The 27,051-nt window shown below is 43.6% G+C and overlaps 1 protein-coding gene across 3 annotated transcripts in view; it reads right to left on the bottom strand.

The window, feature by feature from the left end:
* Nucleotides 1-27,051, bottom strand: part of MYO5A (myosin VA) — an 808,830-nt gene that overhangs the window by 54,576 nt on the left and 727,203 nt on the right. For all 3 annotated transcript variants that reach the window (XM_078772334.1, XM_068106107.2, XM_068106106.2), the window contains 4 exons: nt 25,379-25,504; nt 21,510-21,593; nt 17,262-17,279; nt 16,209-16,346 (listed from right to left, as the gene is read on the bottom strand). In XM_078772334.1, the coding sequence (XP_078628460.1) occupies nt 16,209-16,346; nt 17,262-17,279; nt 21,510-21,593; nt 25,379-25,504 (366 nt within the window). The remainder of the gene's footprint in view (nt 1-16,208; nt 16,347-17,261; nt 17,280-21,509; nt 21,594-25,378; nt 25,505-27,051) is intronic.

Raw genomic sequence — 27,051 nt, 5'->3', positions numbered from 1 at the left:
CAATGAGAGGTTTCTGTGTTAATCAACATTATCCACTCAATATTTATTCTCTATTGTCTCATCCATTATTTCTGCAATGATGGCACTTATTATCAAGCAGCAAGCCAAGAGTGGCTTGCTAATGACCAAAACCACCTCTTACCTTTCCCTCCACTTATAATATCCATCATGTATAAGAAAAAAAACAACAACACGAGCTTATTTATAAGCTGGATCAAAAATATATGTGAAATCTCTCAACATCAGCGATGTAAAGGGTCCTAATATACAGTTGTTACGTGGTCCTCCCGGTAACTACCTGGTCTTGGTGACCCCCGGACCGTGGGAGGACCCCGCCAGAAAGATCTCTGATTTATACGCGTTCGTAATGCAATCAATAGGAAAGACACAAACAATTCAGGTCAATAAGCAACCCCACACCAAGGATCCGGATCAATTAATAATATATTCTCAATCCATCAACAACAATCAACAATCAATCAGCAATATTACTAAGATGGCCATCTCATATATTTCCCCCCTTTCCCCACTCACGACCCCTCAATAGTCACTGTCCCTCACAATGTCTCTGGGCCCCTCCAGACCAAGGTGAAGGTCGACTTCTCCGCACACGGGCGGTTGAACGGACCCCTGGCTGACGTGCTCCAAACGTGCACGTCGCGTACCGGGAACAGCTGCTGCAGCGCACACCTCCTTGCAAAGCAAAGCGGGCAAAGCAAAGCGCGGCTCGCAAAGCGCGCGAGGCCCAAGGTGCGACCCGTACACGCCCTCGGAGGCGTCGAGGCGAACAGTGCCTGACGCTTGGTTCCTTCCAGGAAGCCACGGCAACCTGACACGTAACAGGCAATCACCCCGCGCAGGTAACTCCTCTCGCCAGACGGGCTTTTCAAACTCAGCGTTCCCAATGCTAATCAATATCGACCCCGCTCGCGTCGGAGCTGGGCGAGGAGCAGAAGATGGCCGCTTTCTCCCGGACCTCCTGTCTTTTTTTTCTTCCGGTTCACCATCCCGTTTCCGGTCTCCTGTTATCCGGAGCCTCTCTAACCATTTAACCACAACAACCTTTAATAGAATAAACATTAATAAGCAATGACCTGAATAGTAATTCACCTAAACCCAGAATCCGTAACACTCCCCCCCTTCAAGAAAGAAAGTTTGAACCCAGCGAAAACTTTCTTTGCAGGCCAACTTTGATAAACAAACAAAATAACTCACACCCCAAATCATCAGTTCCCCCCGGGCACAATTATCGCACCTCAAAAATAAAGCAACAAACTTTCACCAAAACCCCCCAGAGATTCCAAGGTAATTCCCTCTAGACCAAGCGTCAACAACTTCTAGTTGCTCTTGGATGGAGGCCCAGCTGAGTACTCACTACATGGACGCCTTAAGGAATGTGGGGTTCACGGTTAGTCCGGGGAGGAACGTTCCCTACCGGGACGCCTTTTAAAAACGTGGCGTTCACGGTTAGCCTGTGTAGGAGCCCAGGCTCGGCGGCTCTGCCGTATATAGAGTGCTTCAACTTCTCCGGACTCCTAACAGTTACGGTGGGACCCCTTGTCCCAGCAGTCACCTGACTGGCGGTCTCCTTCTCGGCCAGTCCTCTGCCAATCATTCTTTCGGGAGATGCCGTAACTCTGGGAGCCTCCATAGTAATATCGGCTGCTGCCAACACCAAAACTACCGCCAAGTGGTCCTCTTCTGTAGACCTCTCGACGCCTACGAAATGCCTTCCCTACTGTTATGGTCCGACCCTCCAAATCCTTACCATTCCAATTCTTCTCCGCCTCCCTGGCATCTTTTGTGCTTGGAAACGTGACAAAGCCGAACCCTCTTGACCGTTGCGTTTCCCTGTCTTTTACCACCCGCACTTCCACCAGCGGCCCATATCTGTTGAAGACAGAGGTCAGAACTTCTTCCTCTGTGTTGAAGTTCAGTCCCCCTACAAATAACTTGGCACTTTTGTCGCCATCCCGAGCTGGGGTGGTGTTATTTCCCCTGCGGTGCACTTTACCCACCCTCGGGTTACCATAAATTTGCCCCCCGGCCAAATCATTCCCGATAATCACAGATACTCCCTCTACAGGAAGCGTGGCTTGTAAACCGACGGTGACCGGTCCTGACACCAAATCGGATTCCAAATGGATAACATGAAGTGGGGCACTAACACAGCCACCGATCCCTTGTAACTGAACCCTATCACCAGTTGCGGTACTCTTTGACAAAGGCAAAATGCCTTCAAGCATTAAGGATTGATGGGCTCCTGTGTCCCTCAATACCCTAACAGGTCTTGGGTTAGTCAAGTCTCCCTCGAGTGAGACCAACCCCTCATAAATAAATGGTTGGTAACTCTTCTGTGGGCAATTTCTTACGCTTGCCATCGCATTCGGAGTTGTAATAGTCAGACTCCGCTCTGGGTTTTCCCTTTTCATGAGGTAACAACTGGACATCAAGTGTCCAGGTTTCTTGCAAAAAGCGCAAGTAGGTCCGGAGGAAAAACTCGTGGTCTGCCTCGGGCCCCCCGAAAAATAAGTTTGGCCTGGGCCCGTCGCCCTCTGATTTCGAACAGTTCGGGTATCAGCGTTGTCCCCATAATCATCTCGAGGCCGCCGCCATGTATTGTCGTTCTCCGCACCTGCTGTTCCACAACTCCCCTGCGGAAATCTAGGTGAGGAGTTAGGTTCGTGGACCCCTATCCGGTGTGTTAAGGCATAATCATCTGCCATGGTGGCTGCGTCCCACAACTTCGGTACTTTCTTTTCCTGCAGGTACACTTTGATGTCCTCGTGGACACACTGTTGAAATTCCTCCACCAGGATCAAGTCACGCAATGCTTCTAAGTCGTTCCCGACTCCTTTTGACTCACACCACCGATCAAACATGTTTTCTTTCACTCTGGCAAACTCCACATGGGTCTCACTCTCCCTCTTCCTGGCATTCCTGAATTTTTGCCCGTAAGCTTTAGGAACCAACTCATAGGCTTTGAGAATGTGCTTCTTCAATACCTCATAATCTGCACATTGATCCATTGGTAGCGCCGAATAAATATCTTGAGCTTTACCCACCAGCACACTTTGCACTAGTATGGTCCAGGCCTCCTCCGGCCAGTTTAACTGTCGAGCCACTTTCTCAAAGTGTGGAAAAAATTTAGCGACTTCCTTTTCACTGAAGGGTGGAACCAGCCTCACATGTCTGCCCACATCCCAGGTGTTCTGGCTAGGTGTCGGCCCAGTCAGCAAGGGTGGTACCTCTCCCCGTTCTCTCATTAACTCCAACTCCTTGAATTTAATTTCTTGCTGAAGCTCCATGTCACGTTCCTTTAATTCCCTTTCCGCTTTTCTCTCCTCTGCTTCGAGTTCCCTTGCAGCTCTCCTCTCCTCTGCTCGTTTCTCTTCTCTCCTCTCTTCTGCTTTCCTTTCCTCTGTTTTCATCCTTTCTAACCTTTCCTGGAGTTCTCGTTCCACTCTCCTTTCTTCTTCTGCTCTTTCCTTTTCTGCTTTCCTTTCTTCTTCTTTGATCCGTTCCTGGCTCCGTAATTGCAACTCCAGTTTCCGGAGCTCAACGTCTTCTGGTTCTTCGGGTAGCCACTCCCAGGCTAACTCATCCCATGTTCCTAATCCCACCATAGATTGTATCACCGTGGTCTGCAACTCTGCCTTCCTCAAATTAGTTCGGACCTCCAAGTTAAAATGTTTGGCCAATTTCAAGAGGTCCGATTTTAGTAACGCTCGGAACTGTGACTCACTCGGGGTTACCGCAAAGTTCTGTGCCACAAACGCCATGGTGCCTATCATTAACACCTGTTAACCTTCCCCCAAGACTTTACCACAACTTCCCAAAAATTTACCAATTAATAATTAATTAATTAATTTTAATTAATAACAATATTATTTTATTATTTATACAATTTTATATCCCGGAATTCAATTGGACGAGCCCCCAATTCTGTTACGTGGTCCTCCCGGTAACTACCTGGTCTTGGTGACCCCCGGACCGTGGGAGGACCCTGCCAGAAAGATCTCCGATTTATACGCGTTCATAATGCAATCAATAGGAAAGACACAAACAATTCAGGTCAATAAGCAACCCCACACCAAGGATCCGGATCAATTAATAATATATTCTCAATCCATCAACAACAATCAACAATCAATCAGCAATATTACTAAGATGGCCATCTCATATATTTCCCCCCTTTCCCCACTCACGACCCCTCAATAGTCACTGTCCCTCACAATGTCTCTGGGCCCCTCCAGACCAAGGTGAAGGTCGACTTCTCCGCACACGGGCGGTTGAACGGACCCCTGGCTGACGTGCTCCAAACGTGCACGTCGCGTACCGGGAACAGCTGCTGCAGCGCACACCTCCTTGCAAAGCAAAGCGGGCAAAGCAAAGCGCGGCTCGCAAAGCGCGCGAGGCCCAAGGTGCGACCCGTACACGCCCTCGGAGGCGTCGAGGCGAACAGTGCCGGACGCTTGGTTCCTTCCAGGAAGCCACGGCAACCTGACACGTAACAAGCAATCACCCCGCGCAGGTAACTCCTCTCGCCAGATGGGCTTTTCAAACTCAGCGTTCCCAACGCTAATCAATATCGACCCCGCTCGCGTCGGAGCTGGGCGAGGAGCAGAAGATGGCCGCTTTCTCCCGGACCTCCTGTCTTTTTTTTCTTCCGGTTCACCATCCCGTTTCCGGGATTTGCAAAACTTTCTAAAATCCTGGTTTCTCTTTGTCATTATGGGGTATTGAGTGTAGATTGATGAGGGAAAAAATGAATTTAAACGATTTCAGCATAAGGCTGCAACATAACAAAATGTGAAAAAAGTGAGGGGGTCTGAATACTTTCTGAATGCACTGTACCATATACGTTTGGTGTATAACAAAGCAGACATGTACACCAAAATTATTCACTTAATAAGAAGTACCCAAATTATTTTGGCTGAATGTTTGACTTCTATGCACTCCTGAACCGCTGCATGAAATGAGTTGAAAACTGGTGGCTGTCCTCAGGGTGCGCACAAGCTTTTAGGTGAGAGGCGGACCCCAATTAACTCCATATAAATGTATATCATATAGTGCCACGTGGTGGAAGCCTGTATTAGTCAAAATATAATATGACAAAGTCATCATAAAAGAGAGGGAATTAATCCGTCCACAAGGACAGATTCATTGTTAGCAATTCTGCTTTGCATGCAAAACACCAGAACAGTTTATAGTGGCCTGCAAAAGTATTGATCCCCGACCAATAATGCCAAATAATTTAGATGAATTATGAACGATGAAGAAACAATTTGAAGCACATTTTGCAGCAAAGATGGCTACGGGTCTATTTGGATAAGCTTCTACCATCTTTTCACTGTGAGATGGTGAAATCTGCCCATTCTTCACAAGAAAATTGCTCTAGTACTGCCAAGTTTGATTGGCATTGTCGATGGACTGCAATCTTCAAGTCTTGCCATAAATGTTCAATTGGGTTCCAGTCAGGACTTTGACTGGGCCACTCAAGAATATCTATTTTCTTCTTATTCAGCCATTCCAGTATGCCTTTAGCTTTGTGCTTGTATCATTGTCCTGCTGTATTGTGAATCTCCTACCCAGTTTTACATTCATGGCCGACTCAAGCAGGTTCTCATCAAGGATTCTCCTGTACATTGCACCTTACATTATCCCTTCCATTCTGACAAGCTTGCCATTCTCTGTTGATGAAAAGCAGCCCCATAACATTATGCTGCCACCACCATGCTTGACAGAAGGGATGGTGTTCACTGGGTGATGCACAGTGTTAGGCTTGCGAAAGACATAACGCTTTAAATTTATACCAAAAAGTTCAATTTTCATCTCGTCTGACCCAAACACCCTTCTCCACATGCCTGCAGCATCATTAAGATACTATTTCCCGAACTCCATGTGAGCTTTTAGATGCGTCTTTTTCAGTAATGGCTTCTTTCTTGCCACCTGTCAATGGAGGCCACCTTTGTGAAGGGAACAGGATATTGTTGATTGATGAACACTGACCCCCATCTCGGACATAGAGCCTTGCAGATCTTTCAAAGGCATTGTTGGATTTACAGTGACATCCCGAACCAGTTTCCTGCTTACCCGTTTTCTGAGTTTGGATGGGCGACCTGATCTGGGTAGAGTCTGGGTTGTATGATATGTCTTCCAATTCATAATGATGGATTTCACCGTACTCAAAGGGGTAATGATTGACTGAAATCTTCTTATAACCCTCTCCTGAACGGTGCTTCTCCACCACATTATGTTTGAATTCTTTGGAAAGCTCCCTGGTCTTCATGTTTGCCTTGTTTATTGACCAAGTGGATTTCACCTTTAAAATCCTTAGATAAGTTAGGGAGCTTAATTTTTAAGTTAAACCACTGATTGCATATAGGTGAAACCAATTACACCTATTTTGTAACCTTTTAAACAAATAATTTGTTCCTGTAGTGAAGTAATTTTGTGTTAATTAGGCAAACGGTTTGAATACTTATGCAACTGAGAATCATCAGATTTTCTCTGTTAATCCAACTTATTTACATTTTATCTGCATTTTTACGCATAGCCCACAGGGCAAAGCAGTCTAGAACAGTGTTTGTCCGTCTGTATGTATGTATGTATGTATGTATGTCCCCTCAAACGTATACCAATCATAGCTGAGGATCTGGTCACATGACAGGGTGATGTGATTACGTCTGATGTGATTACGGCGGTACGGCGACTGACTCTCCACACACCGCCATTTTGATTTATATGCCGTTCATGCCGAACATATCATCGAACCTGTGATATATCACAATCACCATGCTCCACCTTGACGTTTTTCATTCAGTGTGAAACACAAACAAACCGATTGTTAAAATGACCCTCAAATATCGAAAGCATCGACGTTACGTCTCTTCCAACAAAACGGTACGTACCTTGTGGGGTATAATCTAGATTGCAGTAAATCTTCCCTCAGTTCTGCAAGTAAAACTTACCTAATCGATGTCTGGATTCCTCCAAATTTCTTTGCTTAATGTTATAAACAGCATTAGCGACTGTTAAAAAAGCGAATCATGTGTGTTTGTGGTTTGTAATATTTTACAAGCCCGGCTACACCGCTGTTAGACTTTTGGTCTTGTTTACCTTTATCACTTCGGAGTCGTTTGTGAAGACTCTATATATCAAGTTTAATTTGAAAGCATCATACAACCAGATGGTATTCATAGAAGACTTACCCTGCGGTCAACTTGGTGTGAGCCAACTCTTCCATTTTTGAACGTTTCTTTTTTTTGATCCAATATGGCTGCCAGACCACGTGAGCGATGACATCATAAATTTATATTCTCTAAATAATTGTTGCATAGATCATGCTCAATTAAATTTTAAACTGATCAGACTAAGCGTTGTCCCTGTCGAATTATGACGTCATAATTATGGCACCAATGATGTCATCGTTAACACCACCTATTCCCCATATGGAGTTATTTACAATGAGCCACGTCTCAATTTTTTAAATGCTGACACGGCACACACTTTACTTTACTGAAATGCAGACACAAATGTTATATTTTCGTCAAAAATCGTCGAAATTTCACCAAATCTTTTTTGGTCGTCTGTTAATATACCTCAGCGATTGACAAATCTGAAATCTGAATTTTATTTAAGGTCAAAATGACCCCGTGAGGTCGCTCCGTACTTTGCCTGCTCGTCATGTGCAGTGTGATAATTAATTCCACGCCCACTCGAGAAGACTTCTTCTTCACGCAATAACAACTTCCAGCTGCCAGACCGTGCATCCAATCATCTTGAAATTTTACACACGTGTTACACTTCATGACCTCTACTATAATATAATGTTTCACGTCGATCAATGAAGCGGTTCAAGAGTTATAAAATTTTAAATATATTCGTTTAATTATTACTATCTGCCAAACCACGTCACCTATCGCAAATTCCAAAAGGTCATTTTAGCAGACTGATATGCTGAACACATCTGTGAGGTTTCCCCTCGATAGGATCAAAAATTATGGAGGAGCTCGGTTTTAAAAGTTTATGCTTAAAAACGTCATAACTCCAAAACCATGTGACGCATGACGTCATGCTCGCTGACGTTTTTGTTCGTCATTGGTATGCAATTTTGCCTGCAAAGTTTGGCATCGATCTGTTCAGTCGTTTTGGAGAAAATTAAATTTTAGTGGTTTTTTTCAGGCTTTTCAGTCAAAACAATATTGTGTCCGAACCACGTGACCTACGACGTCATTATAATTTTATTTCTGCATCAATTTACACCAAGAAGATGCTTAAGAAATTTCATCCTGATCGGATAAAGTTTTTTACTTGTCTAATTATGACGTCATAACGGCGGCACCTATGACGTCATCATTCACATATGTTATTCCACATGGAGAGTTCATTGCAATGAGAATGGTCTCAATTATTTCTGTGCAGTGGTTTTTGAGATATAAAGGTGCAAAGATTTTTGGGTTTTCCAAGATGGCGCCCTACCACGTGACCTGTGACATCATAATATTCACGAAAATATTCTACAGGAGGAGGCCCTCCTATGGTGAAAATTTAATGTCAATCGGACCAACGTTTGCCGAGAAAATTAATTTTTAAAATGCAGACACACACACGTACTTACGCACATGAAAGCCCGCTTGGAGTTTGCAAAAAAGCACCTAAAGGACTCTCAGACTGTGAGAAACAAGATTTTGTGGGCTTTCATGTGTCTTTCACTGAGGAGAGGCTTCCGTCTGGCCACTCTGCCATGAAGCCCAGATCGGTGGAGTGTTGCAGTGATGTTTGTCCTTCTGGAAGTTTCTCCCATCTCCACACAGGATCTCTGGAGCTCAGCCCGAGTGACCATCGGGTTCTCAGTCACCTCTATTACCAAGGCCCTTCTCCCCCGATTGCTTAGTTTGGCCGGGCGGCCAGCTCTAGGAAGAGTCCTGGTTGTTCCAAACTTCTTCCATTTAAGAATTATGGAGGCCACTGTGCTCTTGGGAACCTTCAATGCAGCAAAAAAAAATTGTAGGCTTCCCCAGATCTGTGCCTCGACACAATCCTGTCTCTGAGCCCTGCAGGCAGTTCCTTCGACCTCATGGCTTGGTTTTTGCTCTGATATGCATTGTCAGCTGTGAGACCTTGTATAGACAGGTGTGTGCCTGTCCAAATCATGTCCAATCAATTCAATTTACCACAGGTGTACTCCAATCACGGTGTAGAAACATCTCAAAGACGATCAAGAGAAATGGGAGGCACCTGAGCTAAATTTCAAGTGTCATAGCAAAGGGTCTGAATACTTATGTAAATGTGATATTTCAGTTTTTTCTATTTAATAAGTTTGCAAAACTTTCTAAAATCTTTTCTCTTTGTCATTATGGGGTAATGAGTGTAGATTGATGAGGGAAAAAATGAATTTAAACGATTTCAGCATAAGGCTGCAACATAAGAAAACGTGAAAAAAAGTGAAGGGGTCTGAATACTTTCTGAATGCACTGTATGCTGCAGCTGCTCGCTTGTACTAATAAAACAGTAAATGGAACGAACACCTCTCATCCACGAACAGTTTGCGAACATCTGCAAAGCGCCCCTCCCTTTATACGGGACGGTTTCTCTGTAAGCAACTTTAACATAGGGACTAAAAATTCGTTTCTTAGCTTCCACTGGACGAAATTGGCTGCGAATTTAAGAAGTAAATGCTTTGTATGCCGAGATAACATGTTCCAAGTTTCAGCAACGTCCGTTTCTGCATTCTTGAGTTTTATTAAGAAAACCCTCAAATTCACGTTGGTGTCTGTCAGTCCATCTGTCTGCCAAAAATGTGTTGGCGCTCATAGCTCAAAGGCTATCTATCTATAATTCCACTAATCTCTGTCTGTGTGTGTGTGTGTATGCGACCGCTGTTTCTCGACAACTACCGGTCCGATATACTTGAAACTTGCCAGGTATATTGCTGGGGACCCGAGGATGTGCCTTTTCAAGGTTTCATATTAATCGAACAAGTAGTTACCGAGCTATGTCCAAAAAACGATTCAACCAATCAGAGAGCAGCGAGCTATCACGTGTGCCGAACGTGCCGAACAGACTCTGCCTCGGACGGCACATTTGAGAGCGTATTCATTTATTTCACGTTGGCAAACTATGTTGGCGTTAAACTATGTTTTAAAACTAATTAAAACTACTTTGCGATTCATCGTAACTGCGATTCGTAACTGCCGTTCGCTTTGGCTTTGCGAATGGACCAAACCATTTCATGTAAATAGAGGGGGGGGATTGTCACCGTACTCGCAAGCCGTTCGCTTTGGACCAAACCATTTCATGTAAATAGAGGGGGGGGGATATAATTTTAGATATAGATATAGTACGGGCATGCCCTAGTACATTGAAATTTGCTGAAACTTGGAATATACATTGGACAATACATCTAATGGCTTTCGAAATGAAACGGAAAACCAAACACTGCATTGGAGTCATCAGAAGGAACCAGAAAAAATAAAGAGCAAAGTTGGAGTCATCAGGAGGAACCTGGATAGGATTCGGGTTTCAGCTGCTACTCCTCTACCCTCAAACCCATCCAGGCGCAGCGAAGTGAACCTTCCAGAAAATTTTCTGCAACAATTCACTTCTCCGAAGACATATGGATAAAGAAAGAGAGAAATAAAGAAAAAGCAAGAATTAAAATGAATAGAGAGAAATATGCAAAGTAGAAAGAAATGTGAAAGGAACAAAGATGTTGGGAAGAACCTAGATAGATAGATTTCAGTAGGTGTTCCTCAGGAAAAAACGCAGCAAAACAGTTACAAGCTACCAGAGGTCCATCAGGAGGAAAACAAATTAAAAATATGCACTTAGTGTAGCAGCATAGCAAACCTGTTGTGCATTTTGTGATACAAGCACCAAATTTGGCACAAATGTACATTAATATGTTGCGAACATTTTCAGATATTGGGCCACTTGAAATTCTCTCTTTATGTCCGCCATATTGGATTTCAAAATGGCCGCCACTTGAAATCTACATTTGCTATTATCTTTGGACGTAATGCAGCTATTGACTTGATTCTGGTATCTAAATGTATGTTTTTGGGGGCAAGGAATCCAATGGTACCAATTTCAACTTAATATTATCTATCACAGTCTGTTATATAATTTTATTTGGAAATTATCTAGGCAAATATTGGATTCAACACAATACTTTGAAAAGAATGTCTTAGTTCTGTAAATGTCTTAGGTATAATACTGACATGCTACATGATCTAGTATTTGAGGCTAGGTGTACTGGTATCTGAGGCTAGGTATATACCGGTACTGAAGATACGTGTACATAAACAGTGTCATGTTAACAAGTTCAGCATTGCCACAAGTACATGTATGTTGTTGACTCATCGTCATGTGCAGTCCCCTTCACACACACAGAGGGCTGTGCACTGAAGGGCAGCCTTTTTGCACTTGCAGCACCTCACACACCCTTTCTTGCACTTGCAAGAAACCAGCTCAATGCAGCTGTGAGCTGCCTCAGTTAGCCTGGTCCAGTAAGGTGTGTACTGTCCTTCTCCAGTCCTTGACCAACCCCAGTTGGTTGGTGGAGGGAGCTCTGGTGCTGGCAGCAGTATCTGACCCCACACATGTCCACCTTGATACACTGCCCTCTTGACATGTTCCTCCAGAGCTGCCTTCGTTGGAGGGATGAGCTGCACATTGTTCTTCCTTGCGAAGAGTTTCCTCCTGGCCTTGTCAATGTCTGTGCATTTGCTGGTTCGATCATACAACAGGATCACGAACCTCTCGATGATGCGCATTGCATCGTCTGGTATGTCACGAGGTGCAGAGGACAGCAGCAGCAGCGCCTCAGTGAGTTCTGGCAGTACCGTCCAGACTGCCCACGCAGTGTTCTTGCCATGTCTATGAAAACTAGACACAGTGTCGCATCCAGTTAGAGCGTGGAACATTGGCAGTGCACGAGCCTTCTCTCGTCCCAATCCAGCTGCTATTTCGTGTGCTGCTAGGTATCGGAAACTCTGGCCTGTTCCGAATGCCAGCCACAGTTTGTCTTCTGGTTGCAACTCCTGTGCCAGGGACACTGCCAGCACCACAACATCGGTGTCTACAGTCCGGATGAGTATTGCATGGTGTCCATGCTGGACTGCGTGAGATGCATGCAGCAACATCCGACTGTCAGCCTCTTCATGGTTACATGGGGCGAGTGAGGTCAGATCTGGCAGTAGTGGCTTGCTGAGCACTGCCTCTCCATCAGTAATGACGAGTTGCTTGTCCTCCTGGTCAAACCATTCCATGAGAGCTGCTGAGAGGAACCTGAACAGCTCGGTCTTGTTGCTGTCCACTCGTAGGAAGTTCTTCCAGTTTCCTGGTATGGCTGCGGCAGCCACCACACGTCTCCGCACACCTTGTCCCCGCTTTGCACGTGTACTACCTTTCAGTGAATCAGCAAGGTAAGTATCCCAGACCAGATCCAGGCGTGACACTGTTTGCAGCTTCGTGGACATATATGGGATGAAGATCTATTGTGCATACTCTTCAAAGGTCTTTGATGCAGCCGGCTTCAGCATCTGGACAATGGCTGCTCCATCAAGCACAATACAGGTCGTGACAGGAGTCTCTGTCTTTGCGTCGGAGACTTCTTCCAAGCATGTGAGGAGATCACTCTTGGTACCAGTGCAGAGGCTTCCACCATCAGACAATGCAGGAGGACATGCCTGATTCTCGTGACAAAAGAACTCCTAAAGGTTTCCATCCCTCGTCTGGCAGCCAATGTACAGGCGTGCGAAGAGTTCACGGTCATTCTTGATGGAGGCGAGCTGTTGCTGACATTTGCTCTGGCTTCTTGGAGTGGAAGTGCTGAACACCTTCAGCTTGTTACGAGGAATGGGTGCGTCCATTGCCAATTCTTACAATATTTACACAGCCAAGATTTAAATATAAATCAGTCTAAACTCTTATTAGGTTGGACAGTACATTTTCCAGACATACCCCGTTCTGTTAATTACAGCCTTCGTGTTAAATTCAGAACATGTCAAAACTGTCAGTGTGGAATACACACTTCACTCAAAATACTACTTTATATAAAACATTTCTAATTTAAAGCCTTATAGTAAGAATTTCAGATAAACCCCAAAAAAGTAAGACCAGGTTGGCTATTAGACAACCTGCCTCTGTCGTGCCCACCAGACAAGTGGTTTTAGCCAGCACACATGTGTATCAGGTAAGCTTGTGCTGAGTACATCATACCTGAACAACTCAGTGAGGCAGAACACAGCAGTGCACACCAGGGTGACCCCTTTCAGTGCATAAACCAATTAACCTGTCCACTGCAGGGCATATAGAAATGAAGTTATTTTCTGCATATAATAATAATATAAGTTCAGTTCTATATAACAATTTCTGTTATCACCACTACCACTACAACTACCACTACTACAAGCTTTGTCTGGAATTTTGTGGACTAACAGACAAACAGACATACAGACAAGCTGGGATCAAAACATTACCTCCTTCCACCATTGAGTGTAGAGGTAAACATCATGGAAATTATATCATGCCCTAGATTTAATTCATGCTTACCCGTGTATTTGCTTCACTGGTTCACAAGGTCTTTTGCATACATGTAATTCAGACTCTCGTCTTCATTGCTGACCACACAATGTTGTCTAGCTGAGCCCAGATTGTATGTAATTAACTCATTTATGTGGAGTCACAAGGTGATTTAAACACAGCCACACACAAAGAACACAGTTGATGTGGGTCAACACACATGCAGCCTCTCTACTCTTTTATTTGGGTCAGGGCTGTGATTAAAGACATGTAGTGGAGTCATGTTTGTAAACATTGTTAAAGACATGCTACAGTGCATTGTTAAGGAAACAAGACAGATGGAAGCCTATACAAGAAATTTCTGTACTCTAGAAACACAAAAGATGGCTTAAAGGGTCTAGGAAAAGGGGATTATGCATGTTTGGTATTTATTGACAATATGAATGTAATGTTACATAAAATATGCATATGAAAAACACAAATGAATGGGTCACTTTGTTTCCTAATGGGATATGAATTTATATTTTAGACTGCCAGTATATATGAGCTTGTCTGAGTTGTTACTAGTGATTTAGTATAGTTTTTTTTATTTTTTTTATTTACAGAACTAAGACATTCTTTTCAAAGTATTGTGTTGAATCCAATATTTGCCTAGATAATTTCCAAATAAAATTATATAACAGACTGTGATAGATAATATTAAGTTGAAATTGGTACCATTGGATTCCTTGCCCCCAAAAACATACATTTAGATACCAGAATCAAGTCAATAGCTGCATTACGTCCAGAGATAATAGCAAATGTAGATTTCAAGTGGCGGCCATTTTGAAATCCAATATGGCGGACATAAAGAGAGAATTTCAAGTGGCCCAATATCTGAAAATGTTCGCAACATATTAATGTACATTTGTGCCAAATTTGGTGCTTGTATCACAAAATGCACAATTCTTTTGAATATTTGGGCTAAGCCGCCCCACTAACTCATTAAGGGGGTCTACGGGGTTTTTTAACCACCCCCTCCCCCCCCCCCCCCCCCCCTCCAGAGCCTGGTGTTGGCTTAGCGGTTAGGATGCCGGCTTGGGATCCTAGGATCCTCGGTTCGAATCCCGGTCGATCGCTGATTGAACGCCAGGGGGGTTGACTCAGCCTGTCATCCTTCCAAGGGTTGGCGTCAGGAAGGGCATCCGGCCATAAAAACATTGCCTCAAACAGGGAACCATGATTGTCATGGGGCCCGCAAGGCTAACCCCCGCTCTCGCGGGGAAGATGGCCTTAAAACGATCAATCATTCCACATATATTCACCCCCCCCCCCTTACACACACACACACACACACACACACACACACACACACACACACACACACACACACACACACACACACACACACACACACACACACACACACACACACGCACACACACACACACAAATAGGTATTTGCTCTCTTCTTCGAAACCACACAAACAATGTTGATGAACTTGGCCACAAGCTTCATTTCTGATGCCAAACGAAGGTGTATTGACCGCATCAAAATCTGCGTTCAATGAGGGAGTGTACAAGGGGGGAGGAGGGGGGGTTTGACGCCCCCCAGGAAAAGGTATTTGGTCTCCTCTCCGAAAGGACAAGATGTTGATGAGACTTCAACATCTGATGCCCAAGGAAGGTGAATTGACCTCATATTATGCATAATGTAGCCTAATTTTACAGAAAGAAGTAACATGAACCTGAGAGTTATCAGGTGTCACGTGATTCGTCGCATGACCTGGAAGTGACGTGAAACAGTTTTCACTCAGTCACGCCATAGCGCTCATGGTGGAAGAACGCGTGTTTCTCGTCTAACATTATCCCAATAATGCATCCTTTAGGGAATGTCAAATTGCATTTAAAAGTCGCTTTGGTGGTCGTAGTACAAAACCTTCAAAATCAGTGACATGGAAATGGGCGAAGCAGTTCAGAAAAACAGGTTGCGTGAAAGTCAAAAAGCACCTGCGCCAGCCAGGTGTTGGTACACCAGAGAAAGTGGATGAAGTGCAGGAAAGAATGGACGCAAGCCCGAAGAAATCTTAGCCGTTTAGCACAACAAGCAGTTGTTTTGTGATCGTACAATAAATTGTAGTGTGGATTTGTTTAAAAATATTGATATGTACCAATATTAAGAATTATACAAATTTTATTGAGGTTATTGCTGCATTTGTATACATTAAACATAGTTATTATTCCACTTAACCTGCTATCTCCACTAACCCCACCCTATAATTTTGTAATAGTTCTGTCTAGTTAAACATCAGGGGAAAATATTTACATGACAGTGCTTTCTTTCCTTGAAATGGAGCATTCCCTTTGTGCTGTGTTTATCACCACTCACAAGTTGATAGATTTTGTCAGTAAAGTGAAACCCACCCTCGGTGGCCCAATCTCAAGAGACTATGGACCACGACAGGTCGGTCATATTGGGGGGCCCCTGTTGTCTTGAATTGGATGGGTTGCATGACCACAACAACACCAATGAGTATAAGAGGAGGTTTATATGCAAAAAGGGGTTTAAAGTGCATTTCCTCTTTTTCCACAATTTTATCAGTCTTGAGTTTAACACCTGATTCATGGAGTCATCAGCAGACAGAGGAGGATGAATGAGAGTTGGGACAAAGAAATGGCAGGTGCTCCCTGTCTTTTACCTGATGGCCCACAGTTTTCTTGTGCTCTTTGGAGGACGTTTGCATTCCAGGCCGTGCGGGCTTGATGCTTACACGTCCCCTAAGAGGGGATTTTCCAGTTGACTTGTCCTCTTGAAATAGCTCAAGCAGCAGCTGGAGCTGCAGAGAGCAAAATAAAATGGGCAAAATGGCACATATTATGCAACAGCATCATTTTTCATACGTTACCAAAACTGCAGTGACAGTACTACCTTATTCATTACAATATGGAGCATCATTTTAACTCTACCCAATGCATTGTATATGGATAATGGGGGGGGGGGGGGGGGGGGGGGGTAGGAATAGATGTTAAGGAACAACAAATGTTTCACTGGAAAGTAGTAATACCTACACTGCAACAGACAAAAGGATTTGTAAAGTGAAAAGTTAAACAATTAAGTCAAGTGAATAGGCCTCTAGCCATTTCCTTTAAAACACAGCTCTAAACAAAGGACTAAACCACCTTTAAAGGCCATTTTTCCCCGCAAAGCGGGGGTTGGCCTTTTTCGGGAACCGTGGTTGTTGTTGTTTTTCGGTCCCCTTTTTGAAGCAATGTTTTACGGCCGGATGCCCTTCCTGACGCCAACCCTTTTTGCCGCCTTTAACGACAAACAGGGAATTACCAGTGAACTGGTACTCAATTAGCCGACCTCGGAAGGATGACAGGCTGAGTCAACCCCCCTGGCGTTAATTCAGCGATCGACCGGGATTCGAACCCAGGATCCTAGGATCCTAAGCCGGCACCCTAGCCGCTAGCCCAACACCAGGGTTCTAAACAAAGGACTGATGTGATTAAATTTGTAGCAAGAATAATAAAGATGTCAGCAATGACTGCTAAAGCGCAGTTTGAGGGTGTATTGTAAGCAGAGCTATGGCCAGTGGGCATTGGTTTGCTGAACGCAGCAGTTGCTCATCGCAGGTTGTTAGCAAGCAGATGGAACTATAAGGGTTATTGGACAGAAAGATGATCCCAATACTGCTAATGCAAAGTCAAAGCTGGCATTGCCATAAGCCTGCCAATGTTCCAGCACTCACCAAGGAGCCCTTGGGTATCTGTTAAAATACAAAGCATCACCGTGACTGCATGTAAAATACACTGGACAAGATTCACGAGCATCAGGAATTGTTAAAACAGACACACTCAAACCTTCGCCCACACCTCACACACTCAAATCTTCCCCCACACCCAACACACCACACATTCAAACCTTTTCTCACACCCAACACTAAAACCTTCCCCAACACGCTCACAGCTTCCCCCACATCTCTGGCTAGTCTCAGAGAGCTGCCCCAACGCCGGCGAGTCTGGCATTTCACTCAAGCAGATTGGCAGGGACGGCAAACGGACATCTCCCTTCAGGACTGGTCTCTCATATCTACTGCCCCTGATGTTAACTCAGCCTGGAAATTCTTCCACAGAAACCTACCCTCTCATGCAAAGATTAATCCCATCTCGTCTTCAATTATCCTACCCTTCTTCTCACACATGGTACACTGAACCTTGTGGTGAGGAAGTTGCTCTGAAACAACTTGCCTTCTCTTTCTGGAACGTAAATCATGCCGAAGGCAATCTCAGTGCATTCCAAAAAGTTTGCAATCAGTATGTCTACTCTCAGGAGAGCCAGACAACAACATCTGTCCAACCTCAATATTGAACTTTCAAACTTGTCTCGCTCCTTCAAAACATGGAGGAGCCTTGTTAAATCAATCTCTGGAGCATGATGCCCCCTCCATCCTTTCCCTCCCTTCAAATCGCATCACACCCGACTCCGCTTTTGAGAAGGCTGAATGCCTCAATTCTGTGTTTCCTTCAAAATCTTGCGTCTCTAACCCCCCAACCCCCTCTCTCTTTCTCTGTACCCACCCATCCCAGTCATACTCAACTGCTCCTGGACTCTGTCTTTTGCACCTGAGAAGGTATAGAAGCTTCTGGCAACCCTCGACTCTGACTCTGCAACTGGACCAGATGGCCTCAACTCACACATCCTAAAAACCTGCTTTGTTCCCTTGCACATCCATTTTCACCCTGTTATTTGCACTCGTTCATCATCCACCTGCTTGGAAATCTGCTAACATCACTGCACTACATAAAATAGCAAAAACCGATCCCATTAACTAAAGACCTATCAGCTTACTTCCAGTCATCAGCAAGATCATATAATCCATCATCACAGTCAAAATGAAATCCTTCCTTTTCTCGAACAGCCTCATCTCAGATCACCAATTTGGATTCAGACCAGGTCACTCCATCTTGGATATGCTGCTTCTACTCAACCAACATTGGATGGAGGCCCTCAATGCATGAAAGATCAGGGTTGTCTCTGGACATATCTCATGCTTTTGATAGAGTCTGGCATCCTTCCTCACTCTCCAAACTGTCAGTCTATGGCATCCAAGGCCAACTCCACACATGGCTTACTGACTTCCTCTCCTCTCATAGTCAACATGTGGCTCTCAACAGAATCTTTTAATCTCCTTTCCCTGTCAAGTCTGGTATGTCCCAAGACAGTGTTCTCAGCCCCATCTTATTCCTAACCTTCATCAATTATCTCACTGACCCTCTCGAAAATCCTCCATCTTTTTACTGATGACTCATCTCTCTGCCGTGACAACCTTCATCCTCTTCCACGAGCCTCTCCCCTCTCCTCAGACATTGACAAAATCATACACTGGTCAAACACTTGGAATATGTCTTTCAATCCTGAGAAATCCCACTCTCTCACTCCCTCCAAAGGAATGTACCACAAACCCTCCCAATTACTTTCTCAACAATCCTCTCAAAAAGATTCAGGTTCAGTCACTAAAACTCTTGGGTCTCACTCTCAGCCATGATCCATCTTGGGCAAACCACATTACAAACTTGGCCTCGAAAGCCAGCCACCTACTGGGCATTCTCGATCGGACAGTCCCCCCATGGCACACCTGAGCTCCTATCTAACTAAAAGACTTTCATCCACATCATTATGGAGCACTGCCTCATCTTAATCAGCTTGGCACCATGGAAACCAAGGCTTTCAAGATCATTGGAATTTCTCAGGAGGAAGCTAAGTCTATGGGCCTATCACCTTGCCATAGCCGACAGGTCAGTGGTCTCTGTCTTCTACCACCTCATTTCTGGTCTCGCAACCTCTGCACCCAACACCCTCCGCCCCCCAGGTATCTGCAAGACGCATGCGGTCACCAACAATGAAACTGCCTAAATCCAGAACCAGTGCTCGCTCATCTCCACTCATTTATTCCACTTTTTCCTCACCTGTGGAACCACCTTCCATACTCTCTTCAATCTCATTCTTCCCTCAAGGTCTTCAAGACAGCTGTTCACCACCATCGCAAGTGGTTCATCCCCATCCAAAACCATGATCATTTCTGCACACAATAACTCCCCCCCCCCCCCCCCCAAACTCTCCCAACATTTTGCTTATGTATCCATCTTGTCCACCACTGGCGTTCTCCACAAACCCTCATCGTTAACTGCATCCCTTGTTTGTCTGTCTCCATCTACTTTCTCCATCCGCCGTGCTATTGGCGTTTTCCCTTTCTCCTGCTATTCCCTATGTTGTGTTGTGTCCTGATCTGTTCTGGGTACTCACTCTTCCACGATGTTTGACTATGTATTAAACTAGAGCTTCCAGGGAAGCAGAACTCAACTGAACTGACTGCTTCGGAGCTGAAAACAATATGGCGGCCTATGGCGGCCATTTTGTGACGGATCTGGCTGGAATGCAATAGCAACCTACCTTGTGTGGTAAGGGTTAAACATTCTAAGTTTGATCAAAATCTGTTAATATTTGTGGACGCTAGAGTGTTAATGTCGTTTTCATGACCAAAAACAAAATGGTCGCCTAAGTCCGCCATTTTTCAAAGGATCGGGCTGAAATGTAATACCAACCTGGTCCTTGGGGTAAGGATGCTGCATGTCAAGTTTGATCAGAAGCGGTTGATATTTGTGGACGCTGGAGTGTTAACGTCGAAAAGTTAACGGACGACAGACGACAGACGACGACGACAGACGACGGACGCCGGAGGGTTCAGTATGTGATGAACTCAACTGGACGTTGTGGGATTAGCCGAGCTGATTCGCAGACCCAAAGCATCCACCCAGTGGAGACCTGTGAGCCAAAGCTATATTGTTCGCCTATCTTTAGGCCTCAGCCCCAGTATACATACAGCATGAGCTGTCGAGAGCGGTCCATACGACAAAATGTACATGCTCCGATATGAAGCTTGGGCAAGAGTTCTTCACATTATAGGAAGTATCATTCATGTTCATTCATGTTCACTGAAAATTGAAGTACAGTACAGTACTGTACAGTATTATCCTTGTCTGTGAAAAATCCACGTTCACCAAGAACCACAAAAATAATTGTTTTATCATGCAGAAAATTGTTTTTTCAACATTAGCAACATGCCTGCAAACAGTAACAAATACTGCAAAACTGGAAGTTTTTGGGAGCAATAAGAAGGCAATTTGTGCTCTACAGTGTTTGCGTGTGTAACTAAATTGGTATAAAATAAATATTGTAAAGGATGTATAAAAAATTAATTCCGGAAGTTTACCGCCATTAATGCAGTAACAAGTACACCACCCCATCTAACAGGTTACATTAGTTACTCATGCCCCTTATATCACATGCTTAAAAACAGTACGTTTCCTGTTTGGAATGATTTTCCATTTTTGTTTGACTGCCAGACAGAGTTAAAAAAATATTTGTGTGCACAGGGTAATAAATTAATCATCATCACTACCATCATCAGCACCCTGTTTTCAGTCCACTACAGCATGAAGGCCTCCCTTAACTCATAATGAGGCAGCCAAGTGCAGGTTGCCAAGAGAGTTTGGGCAGGAATTTGTAATTTGGTCAGGGTGTCAGTGATAACTCAACTACTCTTAGAGAAAGACACAGTGGTATCTTTCACGACCACCAAGACCAGTGCTGACAGACGGGTCCGCCTGCTTAACGTCCATCCAATGGACAGTGCACACAAACATCAACGTATTGCCATGCGTGCAAAATACAAAGTATATATCTGGGTCGAGATTAAAACACAGGCTTGGCAGCGCAACGGTGAGTGTGCTGTGTGTGCACAGCTATCCCCCCCCCCCCCCCCCCCCAGTACAGGCAAATAATAGCCAGCATCATTTTCTTTAGAAAGTAAAGAAAAGAAAAACACGGGAAGTCATGTATCCCTAAATTATGTTTCAGAATTAAACGATGGTCCTATGTGAAAAAGCCTTTTAAGTTGCACATCTGCTTTTGAGATTTCCACTCGATCTCTACCCACCTTGCTACTTCTGAGGATGTTAATTTGCTCTTCTCGCACTGTGTCTCTGTTCTTTTCCAGGAAGCCTGCACATTGGTATTCCACCTGGTAAACAAAATAGAAAGCATATACATACTAGCGACCTGGTGGCATAATGGTTGAAAGCATCCGCTCCGAGTATGGGAGGCCAGCGGTTCAAACCCAGCCAAGTCATACCAAATACTAAGAACGACACTCTTCAACGTCTCAACGTCGACTGATAGGCCTCCACCCGCATTATTACATCATTATAATACTTGTATCAAGTTTGATTTATATCCATTCAGCTGTTCTCAAGTTATCACATTTTTACCTGACATGACCTCTGTCTGACCTTTGATCTGTTGAGGGCATAATCCAATCAGTTCATCTTTGCATCATATATACTTATACCAGATTTGCTCAAAATCCCATCACTTGTTCACAAGTTGGCATGGCAACATAAATTTTACCTAACATGACCTCTGACCTTTGACCTCCTGACACCAAAATCTAATCAGTTTATCTTTTCCTCATGATACAAACCTGCACCAAGTTTGACTAAGACCCCCTTCAGCCATTCTTAAGTTAACTTGGTAACAAAATAATTGTAACTTAACATGACTTTGACCTTTGACCTCTTAACCCCAAAATCTAATCAGGTCATCTTTGCATCATAATGCATACATGTACCAACTTTGGTCAGAATCCCATCAGTGGTAGCGAAAACCTATCATGGATGGATGGACGGACGGACAACCTGAAAACATAATGCCTCCGGCGACTTAGTCGGCGAAGGCATAAAAATGGTGCGTACTGCTTCCTTGCAACACACTCAGTATTTATAAGGATAGGGCGTGGACAAACTATTAAGTTGGCAATGGTAGGCTTGGATGGATCGAATGGTTCCACTTGCATCGAAGTTCCTTGTAAGGGAATATGCACTCCTAAAATGATGGATGGAATGAGATGAAAACTGGTGGTTGTATTCAGGGTGTGTATGGGAAGGTTCTCGTAGGTAGAAAAAAAAAAGTTGTGGGGGTTAAGAACGAGAAGGACATCAATTCTCTCGATGTAAATACTTATAGCATAACGATGCTTCCGGTGGGAGGGGTTATTAAAAGTCATACGACGAGTAAAATATGGCAACTGAAGAGGATTTTCTGTCGATAAGGGCAGGTTCTTCACCAGTACATAATATCTGAATATAAGCTAGTGAAGCAAAAAAAATCCTTATTAATTCTAACAACAACAACAACAGGCATTTTAAGGCCATTTTCCCTGCTAGAGCGGGGGTTAGCCTTGCAGTCCCCATGACAATCTTCTCCATTTTGCCCTATTTTCTGCATCTCTCCTTGTTAACCCCCTTGCCCGCATTTCTTCTTCCACCATCTTTAGCCAAGTCTTTCTCGGTCTTCCCCGTCCTCTACTTCCTTCTACGTTCATTTCCATCACTCTCCTCAACCAGTCACTTTCAGCCTTCCTCAACACATGACCAAACCATCTCAACCTGTTTCTCTCAACAGTATCCATCCCAGGCTCTATTCCCATCATCTAGTAATTCTAAGAACAACATTAACAAATAGAACGGCACTCGGTGGAGCGCATACCTCTGCCAGACTGAAAATATTACATTTTTCCTCCCACCGATAGGCTGGATCTGGATCCGGTCCTGAACCAAAATAGAATTGGCTTGTTCTCATCACCGAACCAACTCATTGACCAAGTTTAGTCATTAACTCATCAACAACTTTTTGAAATACCATGCTATAAATCGTTTTGGCCCAATCTCTCAATGTTGAGAATTAGTTGTAAAAATTTTAAACTTCCCGTATCAGGATCAGGATTCAGATCTTCACCGAGATTGAACTGATTTGTCCTTCTCACATACCCAACCTGTCCACCAAGTTTCGTCTGAATCCGTCCATAACTGTTTGAGATATCATGGTGTATATCGTTTTTTGCCCGATCACTCAATAGTGAAGATTCATTGAAAAAATTCTTATATCCGGATCCTGATCTGGATCTTCACCAAAATCTAATCATTTAATCCGTGTCACATACCCAACCTCTCCACCAAATTCCATCCGAATCCGTCCACAACTTTTTGAGATGTTGTGCTATGTATTGTTTTTTGCCCTATTTCTCAATGGTGAAGAATCACTTTTAAATTATCGTATCCGGATCCGCATCTTCAGCAAAATCTAATCACTTTGTCCTCGTCACACACTCAACCAACCTCTCCACCAAATTTCGGCCGAATCCGTCCACAACTTTCTGAGATATCCTGTTCACAGCAAAACGGAGACAGACAGACAAACAAACAGACAGGAGTGAAAACATAACCTCTGCCCACCTTCGACAGCAGAGGTAAAAGTGTTTGTACTGTATTTTAAAAGTACCAACATTTGTATTCTTTAAGTTGCTAAAATGATTTTCATTCCCTAAAAAACAGAAAATGTCATGATGTCCTCTCCCATCCCTCATTCCTCACCACACCATTGTTTGGCCTAGTCTCCCTCTATTTTGTCCTTCAACTCTGCTGTTGGTGATCCCCTCCCGGCCGCTCTCTCTACTGTTCCTTTTGTTGAATTGCGACCAGATCCATCCAAATAAATAAAAAACAAAAAACTTGCTCATTTAGATTTAAGCGATGCAGATTGGATAAGGATCCACTTGCAAATTTGGCCCCTGGTTGCATCATTTCTGGAGTGCAGCGATGCTACCACAGGTATTTTGAATTTGGACAAGGTACCGCTGACAATCGCATGCTCTTTGCAAAAGACACCGTGGGATTTTTAGTTTCCACCAGCAATGAGTACTGGCAAACATTCACCAGCTTAACATCCCATTTGTCAGATAGAAGACCTTGTGATGTATCTCTTGCCTGTGAGGCACCAGTCCAGCAGTTTAGTCATGTCAAGAGTCAAATTCTTTACAGCAGGACCTCCGCACCATCCTGAAAACCAGGTCACAAAAAAACTTCAAAGAGGGAAAAATCTGTATTTCCAGGTCTGTCTATATCTAATACCAGTCATCAAACTGTGGTGGTCTCCTAATGCACCGAGGGCAACCTGGGACTGGCCAAACCACCCACCCCCAAACACAATTTAAAACTAGAAAGCATCTAAAAATGCAAAGCTCGTCCATGTCAAGTATACAGACGTCTTCTTCTTCCGTATGCTCAAAATAATGAAAACTGTTTTTATAAAAATACAAAATGAAAATTGATGACTTTATGCAGCTTTGAGCATTAGATCTAAAAAAAAAACAATCAGCTTATAGATTTTGATTGGTGAACAAATTCAGTGACCCAATATGCAAATTCTTAAAATGTCAGGTCAATTGGATGAAAATTGACGATTTTATGCAACCTTGACCTTTGACCTTTTTACCAAATTATTTATTGGCTTTCTCCATATTCTCATAACAAATCTTTGTTGAAAATTTGATGACAAAACTCAAATGGTAAATTGAAATTTGAGGTCAGCTGGATGAAAATTTATGATTTGAGGTTAAAGGTGATGCTGACCTTTAACCTTTTGACAAAACTATTAATTTGCCTTCTTCATATAATCATAATAAAGCTTTGGTGAAAGTTTGATGACAAAACTCAAATGGTAAAAAAAAAGTTAGGGGACAGACACAGACACACACACAGAGACACACAGACAGACAGACAGATACACACACACACACACACACACGTGATTGCAAGGGGCCGGGCTACTATTAAAAAGGAAAGAAAGAAAGAGAAAATGAAAAAAGAAAAAGAAAGGAAAAACAGTACAGTATATGAATATCACCCATCACTGGAAGAAGAGGGAAAACAAAATTTAGAGCTTTGACGAATATGACCCCTCAGTGCAAACCTTGTCAGCAAAGTGGCACACAATAAACGCAGTGTTGGACATTCGGGGTTTCTTGAAGTTTTTGCTCGTGCCTATGTGGGTCTTGTACAACTTCTGTATCCAACTCTGATCTGTGCCTTTGGGCATCTGAAAAAACAAACCACAAACACGGTTCAGTTCATATGAGAGCAAATCAATAGCATAATGTTTGTCGGGTTGTAGCCTGCTTTAACAATAACTACCATATCAGGGTCTACAAGGGCAATGATGTGGACCCACATGATCCAGAAAACTGACTGACACGTCATTCTTTCAGAAAATAAAATAACCAATCAAGGATACCGACGATCATCGAATAGACAGTAATTGACATTACTGCATGGATGATGAAAAATGTTTTTTAGAAAGAATATTTTGGCCTTTTCCACAAGGGATAAGAAAGCAACAATAAAAATTACCCTTCCTAACTCTCAACCATCCCTCTTCCACCCCAAAACAAAAACCTGACTAGAACGACACTCGGTAGAGCACATACCTCCGCCAAGCTGAACAGTTGATGTTTTGTATCCCATTTTTAAAATATCATGTTATATATCGCTTTTCACCAGATCTATCAATGGTGAAGAATCAGTTATTAAATAATTCTCGTATCCGAATCCATGTTGAGATCTTCACCAAAATCGAAACGATTAGTCCTTGTGTCACAGACACACACACACACACACACACACACACACACACACACACACACACACACACACACACACACACACACACGCGCACACACTCCACCAAGTTTCGTCCAAATTCGTCTACAACATTTTGAGATATCCTGCGATTTGAATATGAGATATTGATTTGAGATATATGTCGTTTTTGGACCCATCTCCCAATGGTGAAGAATCACTCAACAAATTCTAACAGCCAGATACAGATCTTCACCAAAATTGAATCGATTCTTCCTTTTCACACACCCAACCTCTCCACCAAGTTTCGTCCGAATCCGTCCACAACTTTTTGAGATATCATGCTGCACTACATGACCAAACATATGCGGACACCCCTTCTAATTAGTGGATTCGGCTATTTCAGCAACACCCATTGCTGACAGGTATATATAATCAAGCACACAGCCATGAAATCTCCATAGACACACATTGGCAGGAGAATGGCCATGCTGAAGAGCTCAGTGACTTTAAAAGTGGCACCGTCATAGAATGCCACCTTTTCAACAAGTCAGTTCATAAAACTTTTTGTACTTGTTTCAAGAAAGAACCCCTCAGCACATACATAGGGGAGGGGTAGGTGAAGACTGGAAGTTTGGGCCGATTACACCTCACCACCACGTAATTCAAAACACCTCACCACCATGTAATTCAAAACACCTCACCACCACATAATTTAAAACACCTCACAGCCATAAAACACGAAATAACAAGTACAAAAAGTTTTAAATAAAACAAAAGCCGCGTCGATGTTACACAATGCCTAGATGCAGCTGTGCCTATAACGTCGATGTTATAGGCACAGGACATTCCTATTGATTCGATTACTTGATGTTATTTTTGTGCAAAGTGAAAATATATCTCGGCAATTTCCCGTGTGTGGCGACGAATTTTTAATATATCTCGGCATTTTCCCGTCTGTTATTTCAGGCGGTGTATGACTGACCATGCCGCGATGTAAAAAAAATA

The sequence above is a fragment of the Myxine glutinosa genome, chromosome 2, assembly GCF_964187855.1.
Source record: "Myxine glutinosa chromosome 2, kmMyxGlut1.1, whole genome shotgun sequence".
NCBI lineage: Eukaryota > Metazoa > Chordata > Myxini > Myxiniformes > Myxinidae > Myxine > Myxine glutinosa.
The sequence above is the reverse complement of the archived record's forward strand: the minus strand, read 5'-3'. Positions and strand labels throughout refer to the sequence as shown.